The sequence below is a fragment of the Lithobates pipiens genome, unplaced genomic scaffold, assembly GCF_037356315.1.
Source record: "Lithobates pipiens isolate NorthernLeopardFrog02 unplaced genomic scaffold, aLitPip1_a1.2 Scaffold_23, whole genome shotgun sequence".
Taxonomy (NCBI): Eukaryota; Metazoa; Chordata; class Amphibia; order Anura; family Ranidae; genus Lithobates; species Lithobates pipiens.
In genome coordinates, this window is record NW_027507785.1 from 133,352,584 (window position 1) to 133,370,765 (window position 18,182).

Below are 18,182 nucleotides of genomic sequence, written 5' to 3' on the forward strand. Positions count from 1 at the left end.
ACAGGTGGGTTGGTACCTGTGAAGAAGAAGGAGAGGTGCGAGCAACTCTTCTTTCGACAATATCAAGAGTTTCAATCGTTTTTTTTTACATATTCCTCCTGTATTTGTTCCAAATCACCTTTCTCTACCATCAAGGGATGATTAGCCCACGGTGTGGGGAATGGCCTACCCATGAGTACCTCAAAGGGGGAATAACCCGTCACACTGTGAGGGGTCATTCTGATTTCATCTAATACAGCTGGGAGAACTTTTTTCCACTTGCCAAAATTCCCACCCGTAGCTTTCCTTATCCTGTCTTTAATTGTTCTATTCATTCTCTCTACAATTCCTGAACTCTGTGGATGGTAGGGGAGGTGAAATTTCCAGTCTATTTTTAGTACTTTTACAAAATCTTGGCAGATTTTAGCTGTGAAAGCTGGACCATTGTCTGAATTTATTTGCAATGGACATCCTCCATCTAGGAATAATTTCCTGTGTGAGGATCTTCACTACAGTTTGTGCGTTTTCATTGTTGGTGACAAAAATTTCTGGCCAGCGTGACATGTCCACTATGACCAAAAGATATTGTTGTTTCAGTGGCAAAATCATGCTTTAGGGCTGTTTTTTTTTTTCAGCTCGAACAAGGGCCTTGGTCAAGGGTCAGGGAATTATGAACAGTTCCAAATATCAGTCAATATTGCCACAAAACCTTCAGCCTTCTGCTAGAAAACTTAACGTGAAGAGGAATTTCATCTTTCAGCATGACAACAACCCAAAGCATACAACCAAAGGAATGGGTTCATCAGAAGATTAAAGTTTTTGAATGGCCCAGACATATGAAAAATACAGGAGACCTGAATCAGATTAAAAATCTGTGGGGTGATCTGAAGAGGGCTGTGCACAGAAGATGTCCTTGCAATCTGACAGATTTGCAGTTTTTGCAAAGAAGAGTGGGCAAAAGACTGAGTGCTGTAATAAAATCAAAAGGTGCTTCAACAAAGTATCAGTTTAAGGGTGTGCACACTTATGCAACCATATTATTTTATTTTTTTATTTTTACTTCCCTACACCTAAAAGATTTTAATTTGTTTTTAAACTGAGTTGTACAGTTTATAGGTCACATTTTTAAAGTGGAAAAAGTTCTGAAATTATTTCTTTGTCTAGCTTTTTACATCACCGAGACCTGACTTTTTATATTCACTATATATAATCTTCAAGTGTTGTAGTGAGACTTAAATAGCAGGGAGGGTGGATCAGGTATGTTTTTAATGTCATGGCATTCAAAAGGGGAAAGAGGTCTGGAAAGGAAAATTGCCATTGATCTGGTATAGACTTCAGAACTTTTGCTGTTGTATATGTTTTTTTTTTTTTTTTTTGTTTTAATATCAAAGACATTGGGAGAAAAAGTTATGTATATACAGTGGGGCATAAAAGTATTTAGTCAGCCACCAAGTGTGCAAGTTCTCCCACTTAAAAAGATGTGAGAGGCCTGTAATTGTCATCATAGGCATACCTCAACTATGAGAGACAAAATGTGGAGATAAATCCAGACAATCACATTGTCTGTCTGATTTTTTTCAAAGAAGTTATTTGCAAATTATGGTGGAAAAATAAGTATTTTGTCAATATCAAAAGTTAATCTCAATACTTTGTTATATATCCTTTGTTGGCAATGACAGAGGTCAAGTCTTCACAAGGTTGTCACACACTGTTACTGGTATGTTGGCCCATTCCTCTATGCAGATCTCCTCTAGAGCAGTGATGTTTTGGGGCTGTCACTGGGCAACACAGACTTTTAACTCCCTCCAAAGGTTTTCCATGCGGTTGAGATCTGGAGACTGGCTAGGCCACCCCAGGACCTTGAAATTCTTCTTACGAAGTCACTCCTTCATTGCCCGTGTGGGGTGTTTGGGATCATTGTCCTGCTGAAAGACCCAGCCATGTTGCATCTGCAATGCCCTTGCTGATGGGAGGAGGTTTGCACTCTCACTCTCAAAATCTAACGATACATGGCCCCATTCATTCTTTCATGTACACAGATCAGTCATCCTATTCCCTTTGCAGAGAAACAGCTCTAAAGCATGATGTTGCCACCCCCATGCTTCACAGTAGGTATGGTGTTCTTTGCTTGCAACTCGGCATTCTCTCTCCTCCAAACACAACGAGTTGTGTTTCTACCAAACCGTTCTACTTTGGTTTCATCTGACCATATGACATTCTCCCAATCGTCTTCTGGATCATCCAAATGCTCTCTAGCAAACCTCAGATGGGCCCAGACATGTACTGGCTTAAGCAGGGGGACATGTCTGGCACTGCAGGATCTGAGTCTCTGGCGGGCGGCGTAGTGTGTTACTGATGGGTAGCCTTTGTTACGTTTTGTCCCAGCTCTCTGCAGGTCATTCACTAGGTCCCCCTGTGTGGTTTTGGGTTTTTTGCTCCCCGTTCTTGTAATCATTTTGACCCCATGGGTTGAGATCTTGCGTGGAGCCCCAGATCGGGGGAGATTATCAGTGGCCTTGTATGTCTTCCATTTTCTAATTATTGCTCTCACAGTTGATTTCTTCACACCAAGCTGCTTGCCTATTGCAGATTCAGTCTTCCCAGCCTGATGCAGGTCTACAATTTTTGTTTCTGGTGTCCTTCGATAGCTCTTTGGTCTTCACCATAGTGGAGTTTGGAGTGTGACTGTTTGAGGTTGTAGACAGGTGTCTTTTATACTGATAACAAGTTCAAATAGGTGCCATTAATACAGGTAATGAGTGGAGAGGAGCATCTTAACCACTTAACAACCGGCCCATACCTGAATGACGGCTACAGGGCGGTTGCTCGTGTGCCCTCGAGAGCATCCGTGACCGCCGGGTCCACAGGACCCGACTCATCACGGTAAATGGCCGCTCATCGCGGCCGTTTACCACGTGATTGCTCCGTCAAATGACGGAGCAATCACTTGTAAACAAACCGGTGTCATGTTATGACGCCGGTTCCTCCCTCCCCTCTGTGTACCGATCGGTACAGTGAGAGGGGAGAGATCGGTGTCAGCAGCGCTGTGGGCTGGATCTGCAGTGCCCACAGCGCTGCTCACCAACAATTAACCCTGCAATTCCCTGCCAATGCTCTGCAATACCCTGCCAATACTCTGCAATACCCAGCAATGCCCTGCCAATACTCTGAAATACCCAGCAATAATCTACCATAAACTACCATACCCTGCAATACCCAGCCATACTAGGCCACGCTCAGCCATACTCAGTGATAACTTGCAATACCCAGCCATTCTCAGTGATACCCTGCAATACTCAGTGTTAATCGGCCATGCTAAGCCATGCTTGGCTGTACTCGGCCTCTGTATGCGGCCAGGCTGTGGAAGTCTCACGCATGTAGTATCACCGTACTCGGGAGGAGTGGGAGAATCTATTTTGGGATGTCATTTTTGGTACGTACATGCTATGTGTTAGAAATATTGTATAAATGGACAACTTCGTCTTAAAAAATAAAATAAAATATGCATTTTAACTACTTCCCGCCCGCCGGGTGTCATATGACATCCATGACTTTGTGCGGGGATATCTGAATGATGGGTGCAGCTACAGGCATCATTCATTAGCTTTTTCAGCCAGCGATTCCCTACAACATAAGAACGATCATAGTGGCTGGTCCGCTGCTTGATCATTCTTACAGGAGGCGAGAGGGGTTGTCGCCACCCTCCGGTGCTTCTACCGACTCGCCAATACGATCAAAGCCAGAATAGTTTTTTTGTTTTTTATTTCAGGCTCCCCAGTCTATAGGTGAGATGTGGGGTCTTATTGACCCTAGATCTCACTGTAAAGAGGACCTGTCATGCCATATTCCTATTGCAAGGGATGTTTACATTCCTTGTAATAGGAATAAAAGTGATCAAAAATTGTATTTTTGGGGGTAAAAAGTGTCAAACTAAAAGAAATAAAGTAAAATGAACATTAAAAAAATTAATTTTTTTAAAGCGTCCCTGTCCCCATGTGCTCGCATGCAGAAGCGAGCGCATACATAAGTCCAGCCCACATATGAAAACGGTGTTCAAACCACACATGTGAGGCATCACTGTGAACGTTAGAGCAAGAGCAATAATGTTGGCCCTAGACCTCCTCTGTAACTCAAAACATGTAACCAGTAAAAAATGTTTTAAAGCGTCGCCTATGGGGATTTTTAAGTAGCGACATTTGCTGCAAGTCCACGAGCGTGTGCAATTTTGAAGGGTGACATGTTAGGTATCTATTTAATTAGTGTAACTTCATATTTCACATTATGCAAAAACATTGGGCTAACTTAAAAAGCACAAAACTGTTTTTTTTTTTTTTTTAAACGCGTTCGAAAAATTGCTGCGCAAATACTGCGCAAGATAAAAAGTTACAACGACCACCATTGTGTTCTCTAGGGTCCTTGCTAAAAAAACATATATAATGTTTTGGGGTTCTATGTACATTTTCTAGCAAATAAATGATCATATTTACAGAGAGAAATGTCAGAACTGTCCTGGGTGCTCCAGAACGCCTGAAGGTGCTCCCTGCATGTTGGGCCTCTGTATGTGGCCACGCTGTGTAAAAGTCTTACACATGTGCTATCGCCATACTCTGGAGTAATAGCAGAATGTGTTTTGGGGTGTAATTTGTGGTAGGCATATGCTGTGTGTGAGAAATAACCTGATAATATGAAAATTTTGTGAAAAAATAAATAAAAAATCTTGATATTGCAAAGAATTGTGGGAAAAATGACAAATTCAAAAAACTCATCATGCCTCTTACTAAATAACTTTGGAATGTCTTCTTTCCAAAAAGGGGTCAATTGGGGGGTATTTGTACTTTTCTGGCATGTTAGGGTCTCAAGAAATTAGATCATGAGGCCGTCAGATCAATTTTCAGATATTGGCACCATAGCTTATGGAATCTATAACTTTCACAAAGACCAAATAATATCCACCAATTTGTACTTATTTTATACCAAAGATATGTAGTAGTATATATTTTGACTAAAATTTATGAAGAATAAAGCTAAATTTTATAACCGAAACGAAGAAAAATTCATTTTTTTTTTTTTTTTACAGAATTTTCGTTCTTTTTTTATTTTATAGCACAAAAAATAAAAAACTCAGCGGTGATTAAATACCACCAAAAGAAAGCTCTATTTTTGTGTGGAAAAAAAGGACAAAAATTTCATATGGGTACAGTGTTGTATGAGTAATTATCATTCAAAATGTGAGAGCGCTGAAAATTGGTCTGGTTATTAAGGGGGTTTAAGTGCCCAGTGGTTAAAGAAGAAGATACAGGTCTGTGAGAGCCAGAAATCTTGCTTGTTTGTAGGTGACTGACTGCTTATTTTCCACCATAATTTGCAAATAAATTCTTTCAAAAATCAGACAATGTGATTGTCTGGGTTTGTTTCCACATATTGTCTCTCATAGTTGAGATGTACCTATGATGACAATTGGGAGAACTTGCACAATTGGTGGCTGACTAAATATTTTCTTCCCCCACTGTAACTGCATTAAATTGGTGTGTGTTTATGCCTCAAGATTAGTTTTACATCTGTTAGTTATCTATAACTTTTTTATTTGATCTACTTCATCAATTTTAAGACGTGTTTCTTAAAAATACAGGCAGCAGCACTCTGTTGTATGTCAGTGTAGCTTCTTACTTTTGGCTATATTGATTTTCCTCATGTTTGTTTTCATGTACTTTTTGTCAAGAGAGGCCACATTTATTGTGTATATAATATGCAATATTAGTATTTTGAGTATGTACAATATGAATCCAAATTGTGTATTACACAAATTAACCATATAGTACTATATTTGTTTGTAGGACATCGAAATTACACCTTTGGCAACAGAATCTCATAAAAAGAAAAAGAAGCATTCCTCTGATGACACGTATTATCCAGGTGTGTATCTATAGCAATTGTCTAACAGCTTAACTAGCCAATATCATCTCTCCTACATCTGGACTATACAGTGCCTTGCGAAAGTATTCAACCCCTTGAACTTTTCAACCTTTTGCCACATTTCAGGCTTCAAACATAAAGATATAACATTTTTATTTTTTGTGAAGAATCACCAACAAGTGGGACACAATTGTGAAGTGGAACGAAATCTATTGGATTTTTGAAACTTTTTTAACTAATAAAAAAATGAAAAGTGGGGCGTGCAAAATTATTCGGCCCCCTTGCGTTAATACTTTGTAGAGCCACCTTTTGCTGCGATTACAGCTGCAAGTCGCTTCGGGTATGTCTCTATCAGTTTTGCACATCGAGAGACTGAAATTCTTGCCCATTCTTCCTTGCAAAACAGCTCGAGCTCAGTGAGGTTGGATGGAGAGCGTTTGTGAACAGCAGTTTTCAACTCTTTCCACAGATTCTCGATTGGATTCAGGTCTGGACTTTGACTTGGCCATTCTAACACCTTTATAGGTTTATTTTTGAACAATTCCTTTGTAGATTTTGCTGTATGTTTGGGATCATTGTCTTGTTGGAAGATAAATCTCCGTCCCCAGATTCAGGTCTTTTGCAGACTCCAACAGGTTTTCATCCAGAATGGTCCTGTATTTGGCTGCATCCATCTTCCCCTCAATTTTAACCATCTTCCCTGTCCCTGCTGAAGAAAAGCAGGCCCAAACCATGATGCTGCCACCACCATGTTTGACAGTGGGGATGGTGTGTTAAGGGTGATGAGCTGTGTTGCTTTTACGCCAAACATATCGTTTTGCATTGTGGGCAAAAAGTTCGATTTTGGTTTCACCTGACCAGAGCACCTTCTTCCACATGTTTGGTGTGTCTCCCAGGTGGCTTGTGGCAAACTTTAGACGAGACTTTTTATGGATATCTTTGAGAAATAGCTTTCTTCTTGCCACTCTTCCATAAAGGCCAGATTTGTGCAGTGTACGACTGATTGTTGTCCTATGGACAGACTCTCCCACCTCAGCTGTAGTTCTCTGCAGTTCATCCAGAGTGATCATGGGCCTCTTGGCTGCATCTCTGATCAGTCTTCTCCTTGTCTGAGCTGAAAGTTTAGAGGGACGGCCAGGTCTTGGTAGATTTGCAGTGGTCTGATAATCCTTCCATTTCAAAATGATCGCTTGCACAGTGCTCCTTGGGATGTTTAAAGCTTGGGAAATCTTTTTGTATCCAAATCCGGCTTTAAACTTCTCCACAACAGTATTACGGACCTGCCCGGTGTGTTCCTTGGTCTTCATGATGCTCTCTGCACTTTCAACAGAACCCTGAGACTATCACAGAGCAGGTGCATTTATACAGAGACTTGATTACACACAGGTGAATTCTATTTATCACCATCAGTCATTTAGGACAACATTGGATCATTCAGAGATCCTCGCTGAACTTCTGGAGTGAGTTTGCTGCACTGAAAGTAAAGGGGCAGAATAATTTTGAACGCACCACTTTTCAGTTTTTTATTTGCTAAAAAAGTTTCAAATATCCAATAGATTTCGTTCCACTTCACAATTGTGTCCCACTTGTTGGTGATTCTTCACAAAAAATAAAAATTTTATATCTTTGTTTGAAGCCTGAAATGTGGCAAAAGGTTCAAAAGTTCAAGGGGGCCGAATACTTTCGCAAGGCACTGTACATATCCTGCTACCATGGTGATTAGAAAAGTGCATTGCTAAATAACCCACTTCACTGTGTGCCATGTTAGAATGTGAGACCCACCATCCTCTGCGTCGTTGGTTTTTTGAAGGAGGACTATTGGGATGGGGTCCTTAAGGTCATCAGATCTCTTAAGTCTCGTATACATGATCGGATTTTCGTCCGGGAATTGTGTGATGACAGACTGCCTAAAATACAACCGTTAGTACGCTCCATCAGACAATTGTTGGATAACATTCCTCCAAAAAATGTTGGATGACAGGCTAGTAAATTTTCGGCGGGCAACAGTCTGTCAGATTTTCTTTTTTTATTTTTTTTTTCCAAAAGATTTTTATTGAGAAAATCAGGGTAACATACATGTTAATATACATGTCAATCTGTTAACATAAACCAATGTTGTATTCCACGTTACAGAGATTTGACAATCTACAATAGGAATGTTATGATGCGTTATGGTAAACATTAACTTAAACAGAAGAAACGGTAATCTGTACCCTATATTGACCTGATATCCGGGGTGATATTGGTAATGACTATTCTTCTGCTATCCAGATAACGCATAGAAAAAGCTCTTCTGTTTGGTTGTCGTAATGAGGTGATGAATTTTGATGGCTTTTAGGTTGTTGTCCCGGGCAGGGAAGCCCGAGACAAAACCAAACTGATCGCGTGTTCTAATCGAAGGGAGGACTGACAGAAGCCTACTGGCAAGGATTTTGGAGAATATCTTAATGTCTACGTTAAGTAGGGAGATCGGTCTATAATTTGCGGTTTGTGTTGGGTCCTTGTCTCCTTTGGGTAATACAACTATGTGTGCTTCCAACATCTCTGGTATGTGTGATTATGTGTAATTAGGGAATTGAATGCCTTCATAAATGGGTCTCTTAGAGTATCCGAAAAGGTCTTGTAATACGCCGCAGGAAGCCCATCAGGCCCTGGACTTTTGCCCACTTTCGTCTGCTTAAGGGCTTTGTCCCATTTCTGTTGGTTGATGGGGCCTTCGAGATCGTTGATAAGATCAGAATTATTTAATTTAGGGCAATAGTTTGCCAGAAATCCTTGGATCAATTGCAGTCGGGATTTTTGGGATTGATTGGGATTGTCTGGTCCATTTAGGTTATATAGTTTTGAGCAAAAGCTTTAAAACTCACTCGCTATGCCCTTATTTCCTGTTATCCTTGACCCTGTCGGGGAATGTAAGCAATAGACAGTATGTTTAAATTTGTTGGATTGAAGGGCTTGGGCCAAGAGGTGGCCACTTTTGTTTCTGAATTCGTAGAATTGTTTCTTGGAGAGAAGGAAACTTATCTTTACTCTCTCTTGTTTAGTTCTGTTTGTATGCATGTGCTAACCTCTTGGAGTTCTAGAAGGGTTTGGGAAGCTAAAGTTTGTTTATGAACAGTTTCCAGATTTTTGAGCTTATGAAAGAGATCTGTGAGGTGTGCTTTTTTGTCTTTCGCAATTTTGGCTGCAATGGAGATCAGTTTACCCCTCACAACACATTTGTGGGCAGCCCACTGTGTCATAGATGATGTGTCGGTAGTATCGTTGTCTGTAAAGTAGTCAGTCAGGCATTGTCTTATTTCAGTGGTATGGAGTGAGTCGGTCAAGATATGTGGGTTCAATTTCCAGACGTGTGCGTTCTTGTACTTCGGGGAATGTCAATGTAATTGATACTGGATGGTGATCTGATATAGTCATAGGCTCTATGTTAGCTAGGGGGAGATCTGTCTGTGTGATAAATATATAGTCAAGCCTAGAGTATCGATTGTGGGGGGCTGAAAAAAATGTGAAATCCTTATCCTTGGGATGCAGGGTGCGCCAGGTATCGTGTAACAGGAGTTTTTGTAGGGATCATTTTATTTGGCGGAGGGCTCTATATGGTAGATGTGAAGTACCCGCCGAGGTGTCGATTAGTGGCTCTGAAGGGGCATTAAAATCGCCGCCAAGAAGTAACGATCCAGACTGGAACGCTGTGAGCTGAGCAGTGACTTCCCGGAAGAATGTTACTTGAGCTGAATTTGGGCTATATATGTTGGCCAACGTTATAGGTCTATCATGCCATGTTCCCTTTAGGAAGATATATCTGCCTTGGGTATCTCTCAACGTATCCGAGATCTGGATAGGCACATGTTTGGACAGTAGGATGGACACTCCTTTCGTGCATGGAAGCTGTTTGGGTAATGTCTATTGGAGAGTTTCGGTATTGCCTGAGAGCTGAAGTGAGTCTCCTGTAGGAAAACCACGTTAGCTCTCATGCTCTTTAGACTGGCCAGTATACGTGTCCGTTTCTCAGGGAGGTTCAAACCCTTTGCATTCAAAGAACTAGGTGTGGCCTTAGATTTCAAGGAAGCCATGTTAAATAGATGTTGTGTTTTTTAGGAGAGCAAGAAAACAAGATATCTCTAGCAAATGTCTGCTGGGTATATCTGAAGTGAAGGGGGAGGGGAGGTGGGGGTAGGTGAGGGGGGTGAGGGGGGAAGAAAGTGAAGAGTGGTTCAGAGAGTAAAAGGTGGGGAAGGAGATTTTGGGTAGGTATATTCCCACCCAATGAATATCTTGTCAGGGATGTAGTGGATACACCCTGGGAAGCATATGAAAACTACTGGGGTCGGTATCCAAGATCAGGTTAGTCCGACGAATAGGCTCAGTGGGGGTCAGGTGGATCTCTGATGAATCCCCTGTGTGTGGGAGTGTTTGGCGGGTGAGCAAAGATGTATGTGATCCTAAAGTCCTGTGAGGTCTTTAGTGTTAAGGATCAAGACAGACTATCGGCCTATATGTTTTAATTATGGGGGGGGGAGACAGTGGAGATGTGTCCCCAGACTGTTCTGTAGGGAGCGGGATAGTGTTCTGCTGGATAAGAGGAAGGAGTGTCGTTGGGTTTGACAAACTAGGGAACCCTTGGCCCTTAGTATAGAAATGTGGTAAGAATATAACTAGCTGTGTGCAAACGACAGTGACATTATGTATGTTGTTAACGTCCATAAAGTGTGGATGGGATTATTTCCCGTGTAATATCGCCGGTTAGCATAACTATTCTTATAACTGATAAGACAACGGCTAAAAGTTGCAGTTAAACCATCAAACAATTGTATAACGGAAACTTGGCATGAACTGCAAGAACCCAGGCAGTTCAGTGGCACACTGCCCTCTCACAAGGTGACATGCGCCGCTGAAACACCCACTTGGTCAATTTTATTCAACTAAGCATCCACTTCGGAAAGGTGATCAGCTGCTCGTGCCCGGCCTCAGATTAGAGGGACATTTTCTGCTGTGTGAGGGGGTTCCATTATATATCATTGCAATTGCGTGGTTAGGGACACAGCAGTCTCTTATAAGGGACTTAACCATTGTGGATATATGTTGGCTATGATGGGAAGGGGAGTCTTGATGCCGGGCATTTCGCAACCGACCACCTCAGCAACATCCCCAGACCATAGGTTTTCATTTGCTGGTTACCAAGTATAAGTAAAGGTAAAAGTCTAGATAAACAAGGCATAAGTTGTGTCTATGTCTGGGTAAATCATAATATTTCAAGAGTCAGTCTCAGGTATTTGAAAGAGAGTGCAATTATCTACTAGAACTTTGTGTGTCAGAAGCGTACAATCCATAAACTCACACAGTCCCTATACAAGATGAGGGCAGTTCAGTTGTTAGGGTCCAATGACAGAAATCTTATCATCCGCTTACCTGTATTGAACCGTTATTATCAATATGCTACAGTGCCTAATAGCTATGACAAACTAGAGTAGGAAATTTTGTAGTTCAATATAAATTGGTCAGAAGGCTGTCATGTTTTGTGGGATGCAAGCGGCACGTTGTCTAATCATGTCTGAGCGCTGCCACCCCAGAGAGGAACAGGTAATGGAATGGTGTGTCTGTCAGAATCAATCCATTTGATATGGTTCCAAGTGTGGGTGTCGGGTATGGTTCGCAGTGTAAGCAAGCGATCTTAGGTCAGAGGTGTTAAGCCTTAAAACTATAGCTGAGGGAGAAAGGAACTAGTAAGCGGTCTAAAGCGGTCACTGAATGGCGGCAATAGGAAAGTTATGTCTTTTATAGGGAGTCACTTAGCTGTTCCAAAGAATTAGCAGGTATTCACCAGGCTGTGCTCTACGCTTTTCTTTGTCATCTGTGGTCCGGAGATGCAGTGGGGCTGGTGTTCCTCGGGGCTCCCGCTGATCGTGGCAGAGAAGGTGGGTGTTGTTGTCTGCGACGGCGGCTCAAGCTGAAGTTTCCCGCTTCGGCAATGCCAAACATTGATTCTGCCCTGGGCAGCGGGGGAAGGCGGAAGTCGCTGTACCAGTCTGAAACATCTACTAGCGGAATGTGAAGGGTATTGCAAAAATGATCCAGATCCTCTAGGACTTTAAGATTGACGGTATGACCATTTGCTGATGCTGACAAACAAAATGGAAACTTCCATCGATATGGAATTGCTCTGGCTCTCAAAACATCCAGTAACGGCTTGAGCTCTCTCCTCCTCTGTAGAGTGATAGTAGACAGGTCTTGAAAGATCCTAATCTCTGCCATGATGTAACAGTCTCCCTTTACTCTTAGCTTTTCTCATTATTTACTCTTTGAGTATAAAATCAGTGAGGCAGCAAGTTACATCTCTGGGTGGATCAGCCTCTCTTCCCCTGGTGCGCAAAGCCCTGTGGATGCGTTCCATGGGAATTGGAGTATCATGGGGTCTCTCAAGCAGCCCATTAAAAATAGCCGTAATTTCTCTGGAGAGGTGTGGGGGGTCAATCGATTCGGAAAGGCCTTTTACCCGCAAGTTGCACCTTCTGACGCGGTTATTGAGGTCTTCCATGTGCCGATTAATGTCCCTCAAATGTATGGCGTGCGATTCTGATATTTTTTGGACCTGACACAGGGCCACATCATGGCGGGCCTGCGTCTCTTCCACTCTTATGGCCATGCTGTGAAAATCTTCCCTGAGCTCTGAGATTGCCGCTGACAGTGCGGACTTTATGTCAGCGGCCACGGCGTGGAGATCAGCCAGGCTTAGGGCTTGATGTGCTCCAGAGGCTAATGCAGGGGCTTGCGGGTTGCAGCTTCTAGATCTCGGTGTAGATCTACTCTGTGAGCCGCGGCCTGCACGTCCTGAGGCGCTCCTCGGGTCCTTGATCGGAATATGTCCGGTATGTGTTGGCTTAGCGGAGGATCCGGGCCCCGTGGTGACCTGGAACGGGTCGCCGAGGTAATCGGCGGTGTGCTCCCCATTGTTTGCAGGTAGATAGCTGCCTATCGTCAGATCGCTGGACCTCTTGGACCGGGGGCTCTAAGTCAGGCATCCATCTTCTCTCGGCGCCAAGCCACGCCCCCCCGTCAGATTTTCTTATCGCATGTACACAAATCCGTCACACAAAAGTCCGAAGTACAAACACTCATGCTTGGAATCCGTGCACATCAAACACGATATTAGCAGAAGGTGCCCAAAGGGTAGCGCTCAAGGTCTGAAATTCCACGTAGTATGTCACTCCATTCGTGTTTTGTTGGCCAACAATTGTGTACCATTTGTGTGCAAGACAATTTCACGGCGCACGCCCTTCGGACAAAAGTCTGGCGCTTTGTCTGGAAAATCCAATCGTGTGTACGAGGCTTTAGAGTGTTAGAAAAAGAAGACCAACCTTTTTGGTACTTTTAAGGTACTACAATAAAAAATCTTAAAATACTCTTAAAATGATCATGATTTTATTAGATACAAGAAGTGAAAAACTAATAAAAGATCATAATACATACAGTATGGTCCTAAGTAATTTAACATGAAGACCTCCACTCTGGGCCCATCAGACTGTATCAAGCGTATAATCGTTTGGCAACATATCAACATAAAGAAGTTATTCTTAAGAATATCGAGGTGTAATGGGCCCAGAGCACCTTGATGCATTTAACGTACCTTCATCCACCTCTAAAGGTGAATCTTGTGGAAACACATTGCTATAATATATGCAGTTACGTACAGTACATAAAGAGAACATTTTAATACTTTCCATTTTATGATAATTCTTACATTGATTTACATGTATAGTGTACAGTGTCGAATATTGTTATAAAAACCCTTTATGCCTCCAGTATTATGTGCAACATGTTACTATTTAGTTTTTTTAATTTTTTATCTAATATAATCATGATCATTTCAAATATAGTTCTATACATTAGGTATGTTGTACACCCTTAAAGAAAAAAGTTGTTGGGAGTTGATCCTTTTTTTTTTTTTCTTCTTCATATTGTATCTTTCAGTGCTAGTACATTAAGAATACAAGAGTATCAAGATAGCCCTTGGGGACAGAGAGGAAAGTTATCCCTTTAGAACAATATTAAAGGAGAAAAAACTCTGGGCAAAAACTTTTTTCCATGTTTTTGTTGCTGACCTCCTAACTTCACCTGACTATGCCATCAATCTTCCTGTTAGCTCAGTAGTTCCTCTGTAATAGCCTGATGATTTTGAAGTTACATTTTGGCTGTTATTCCTCCTGTTCCCTCAGAAACCCGTCTAGGGACAGCCCATTTGTAGTTCTCTCCAGCAAGCCAGGATTTGTACTAACGTCCCTGCTTGCTGTAGTGGGCGGAGGTGTCTCGCAGACCCCGATCTGTACCACCCATGGAGTTGGTGTCTTCCTTATTCTTCCTCCTCCTCTCCTCCTTGCCAGCACCCAACACCACCTGCCACTGGTGGCCCATTGCCCGCCCATCAGTCATTTGTCACTGCTGCACAGGGATCATTAGAAGAGCCGGTCGGATGACATAGAGCGGGAATCTCCCGCTGTGATAGATCTTGTAGGTGAAAGTCAGGCCGCTGTACAGTCACGCCTTTTGCTTTACTGACACTTTCCGCTTGCCTTCTCACAACAACCACTGCCTAATATCTGTAGGAGGGGTTTCTGCCACCCTGCAAAGTTTAATTATTTTTATGTTTTTTATTTTCAGCTTGTGTATTATAGGTAATGTTACATGTCACAGAGAACGGTATTGTGGTAATATTGAAATCTATTGAGATTTCCCATACATTAGAGCAGTGGTTCTGAACCTTTCTAGTGCCGTGACCCCTTGATAAAATTTCCCAAGTTGTAGGGACCCCTAACAGTAAAATTTATTTTTGTTGGTCCTTCATTGCTGTAATTTTGCAGCTGTTATGAATCGAAATATATAAATATCTGATATGCAGGATGTATTTTCAGTCTTACAAATTTAACATCTTAAAGCATAGTGATTAATCACAAAAGCAATCTGTAATATATAGTGCGCAATATTTATAATTAACATTAAGCTGCAAATTAATAAAATGTTTACGACTTGCATTCATTTATTTTTTATTCATTGTGTATTGAACTGTATTCACTGTATTGTATAATTGTGTGAAAACAAAGCATAACAACGGTCACAATCTTAATTAGACAGTCTTAATATAATAACAGTAATTGACATTGCTACAAAATTGTTGCAAAACCATGCATCAAAAAACGAAAGCATCAGTGTGAATGCTGGGGATGCTTTCAGATCCAGATCAGAAATTCTCGGGGCAGTCTTTGGAAGAGCACAAGGAAGATCATCTTCTGCAACAATACTATCTTCTGTATTTAGACTTGATAACCAAACAAGATTGAAAAGCCCGTTTCGCAAAGATATGTTAATGGAAGAGGAAGGCGCAACACAAACTCAGACAGAACAGGATATAACTGCAAACACTTGATCCAGAACTTATTAACGGACATGAAAGATAAATCACACTGGTGATTAGATCAATGAACTCCTCTTGTGCATTCTCAGGAACAACTTCAACTTAGACTAGCAAGTGCAAAGGGGGTGTCTGGAAAATTTGGAAAGCACAATTAAATTTCGTCCGCAAGCATTTGCAAGTGTTCTTTGACAGAACTTAATGTTTTAATCCTTTTGTCAACTTCAATGTCATTTTTCCCTAGAGAAAGCAGATTGGGCAACACTTAAATTCTATTTTCATCCAATTTTTGTTGAAGTTGAAGTTTCATTTGGAATGATCGGATCTTTTCAGACAAATCAAGGCATGTTGCATTTGGTCCTTGAAGAGATAAATTTAACTCGTTCAAGATTGCAAAGATGTCAACCAAGTAAGCTATTTTCTGCAGTTCATTTTCATCGCTGAAAAGTGCTTCAAACTGCAGTTTTGCTTTCTGATTAAAAAACGTTTTTAGTTCATCACGAAGATCAAAAACACATTTTAAAACCTCTTGACAACTATCTAATTTCAGTGTGAAATAACAGAACATTAGCGGAAGCTTCCAATTCATTACAAAGTTTTGAAAAGCGTGCACTGTTTAAAGCTCTAGTTTTTACAAAATTGACGGCACTTATAGTTAGGGTTGGCCGAACGGTTCGTCTGGCGGTCGTTTCGCGGCGAATTTTGGCTGTTCGCGGTCCGCCGGATTGGCGGACTATTGCCGCTGTTCGCCCAGAGGACTTCCGTGTTTACTGTGTAAAAGAACTTTGACCTATGATGATACATCCATCATGGGGTACAGGACAGCCAATTGAGACATTACAGCACATGGACACTTGGACATCCCCCCTAACTTATAAATAGACCCGATCCGGCGGCCATTTTACATTCTTTAGTATGTCACTATAGGGAGAGGTTGCTGTGTGGAGCAGGGAGAGACTTCAGTGACCCAAATCGCTAGCTATTAGGTCCACAAGAGTTCTTTTAAGGACTGGTGGTATGGTATAGGTGTTAGGTGTAGTTCAGGATATAGGTTTGAGGCACTGCTGTGCTAGTGATTGTTGCAGCAGCCTGTCTTTTGTCAGTGTAGAGAGAGGGACAGGACGCTGTGTGCAGCAGGGACAGTCAGTTTAATCATTAGCTGTTACTATTAGGTCCACAAAAGTCCTTTTCAGGACTGGTATGGTAAAGTAGTACAGGATATAGTTTTGAGTGCTATTCAAGTTCTTGTTGCAGGAGCCTGTGTTTTGTTAGTTTAAATAGGGACAGGCAGGAAGCTGTGTGTGGCAGTGAGGGACAGTAAGTTTATTCAGTAGCTGTTACTATTAGGTCCACAAAGGTTCTTTTCAGGACTGGTATGGTAATAGGCTTGTACACGTATAATATTCTTTCTTCCAAGTATAGAAAGAATATTATACTTGACTGCTGCCCTTCTGCTGCAGTAGTCCTTTGAGTAGAGGTCGACCGATATGTATGGGTTTTTCTCTGGCCGATGCCGATATTTAGAAATCATGGCGGCCGATGGCCGATATATGATGCCGATTTTTTTTTTGGGCCGATATGTTAGGCCGATTTTTTTTTTTTTTTTTCTATTTTTTTATCCCCCTTCATCTCATAAAACCTAACAGATACCTTTCCCACTGGGGCATTTTTTTAGGCGCTTTTGGACTAAAAATAGCGCCTGTAAAGTGCCTGCAAAACGGCTCCCCTGCAGTCTGTGTGAAAGACAGAGTGCTTTCACACTGAGGCGATGCAAGCAGCACGTTTGGAGTGGTGTATACCGCTTCTCCACCACTCCTGCCCATTGATATTAATGGGCACCACTGCCCAAGCACAGTTTAACCTCTTCTTCGGCCGCTAGCTAGGATTATATGCGCCCCACTAGCAGCTGAATAGCACCGCTAAAATGATGGTAAAGCACTGCTAAAACTAGCAATATTTTACCATCAACGCCTGCCCGCTCCAGTGTGCAAGCAGCCTATAAAATAAAAACAAGTACTCAAAACTTTTGGACAAAAAAAAAAAAAATGGACTAACTTTACTGTTTTTATTTTTTTTATCATTAAGTGTATTTTTTTCTCCCCCAAAAAATGCATTTGAAAGACCTGCGCAAATGCCGTGTGACATAAAACGTTGCAACAACCGCTATTTTATTCCCTAGGATCTCTGCTAAAAAAAATATATATACTTTTTGGGGGGTCTAAGTGATTTTCTGGCAGAAAATACAGGACTTTTACTTGTAAGCAACAAATGTCAGAAAAGATTTATCCTTTAAATGGTTAAACTGAGAACTTCTACACACAGAAATGATTTCATTCAATCAAGTGTAAACATTGTATCTTTCTGTTCTTTTCTTGGCAGCCTGCCCAGAGAGGAGGAAAGACGTTTCTATGACGACTCAGGCAACTTTAATTTCCAAGTCCCGCTGTTCTAAATCGGCCTTTTTATCAGCTCAATCGGCCGATGCCGATTAATTAAAAAACTGCAAAAATCGGCCGATATGCCAGCCGATATATCGGTCGACCTCTATTTAGGAGTATAGGGACTGAGGTACAGTCTGCTAATCACAACCTACTAGTTCCACAAAGGTCCTTATGAGGACTGGTAAGGTATAGCGTACTAAAGTACATAGGGTTGAGTGAGGTACAGTCTGCTATTCCTTAAGGACTGGTATAGGTCCACAATATATAGGGTTGAGGTGCACTACTGCTGACTGCTGCCCTATACTGCAGCAGTCCTTTATCAGTATAGGGACTGAGAGTTTTGTCACAGGGTCATTTAAAAAATGACAGGCAGCGGAAGAGGCAGGCCCTTCCACAGGGGTGGTAGGAGTAGGGCAGGAGCAACAGGCTTGAGCCAAAGTGGGAAG

General features: G+C 41.8%; 1 protein-coding gene across 7 annotated transcripts in view; it reads left to right on the forward strand.

The window, feature by feature from the left end:
* HMGXB4 (HMG-box containing 4) overlaps positions 1-18,182 on the forward strand; it is a 200,563-nt gene that overhangs the window by 26,767 nt on the left and 155,614 nt on the right. For all 7 annotated transcript variants that reach the window (XR_013262344.1, XR_013262345.1, XM_077452399.1 and 4 more), the window contains one exon: positions 5,814-5,892. Coding sequence is in view for 5 of the 7 variants with exons in the window: in XM_077452399.1 (XP_077308525.1) it covers positions 5,814-5,892 (79 nt within the window). In the remaining 2 variants the exon portion in view is untranslated. The remainder of the gene's footprint in view (positions 1-5,813; positions 5,893-18,182) is intronic.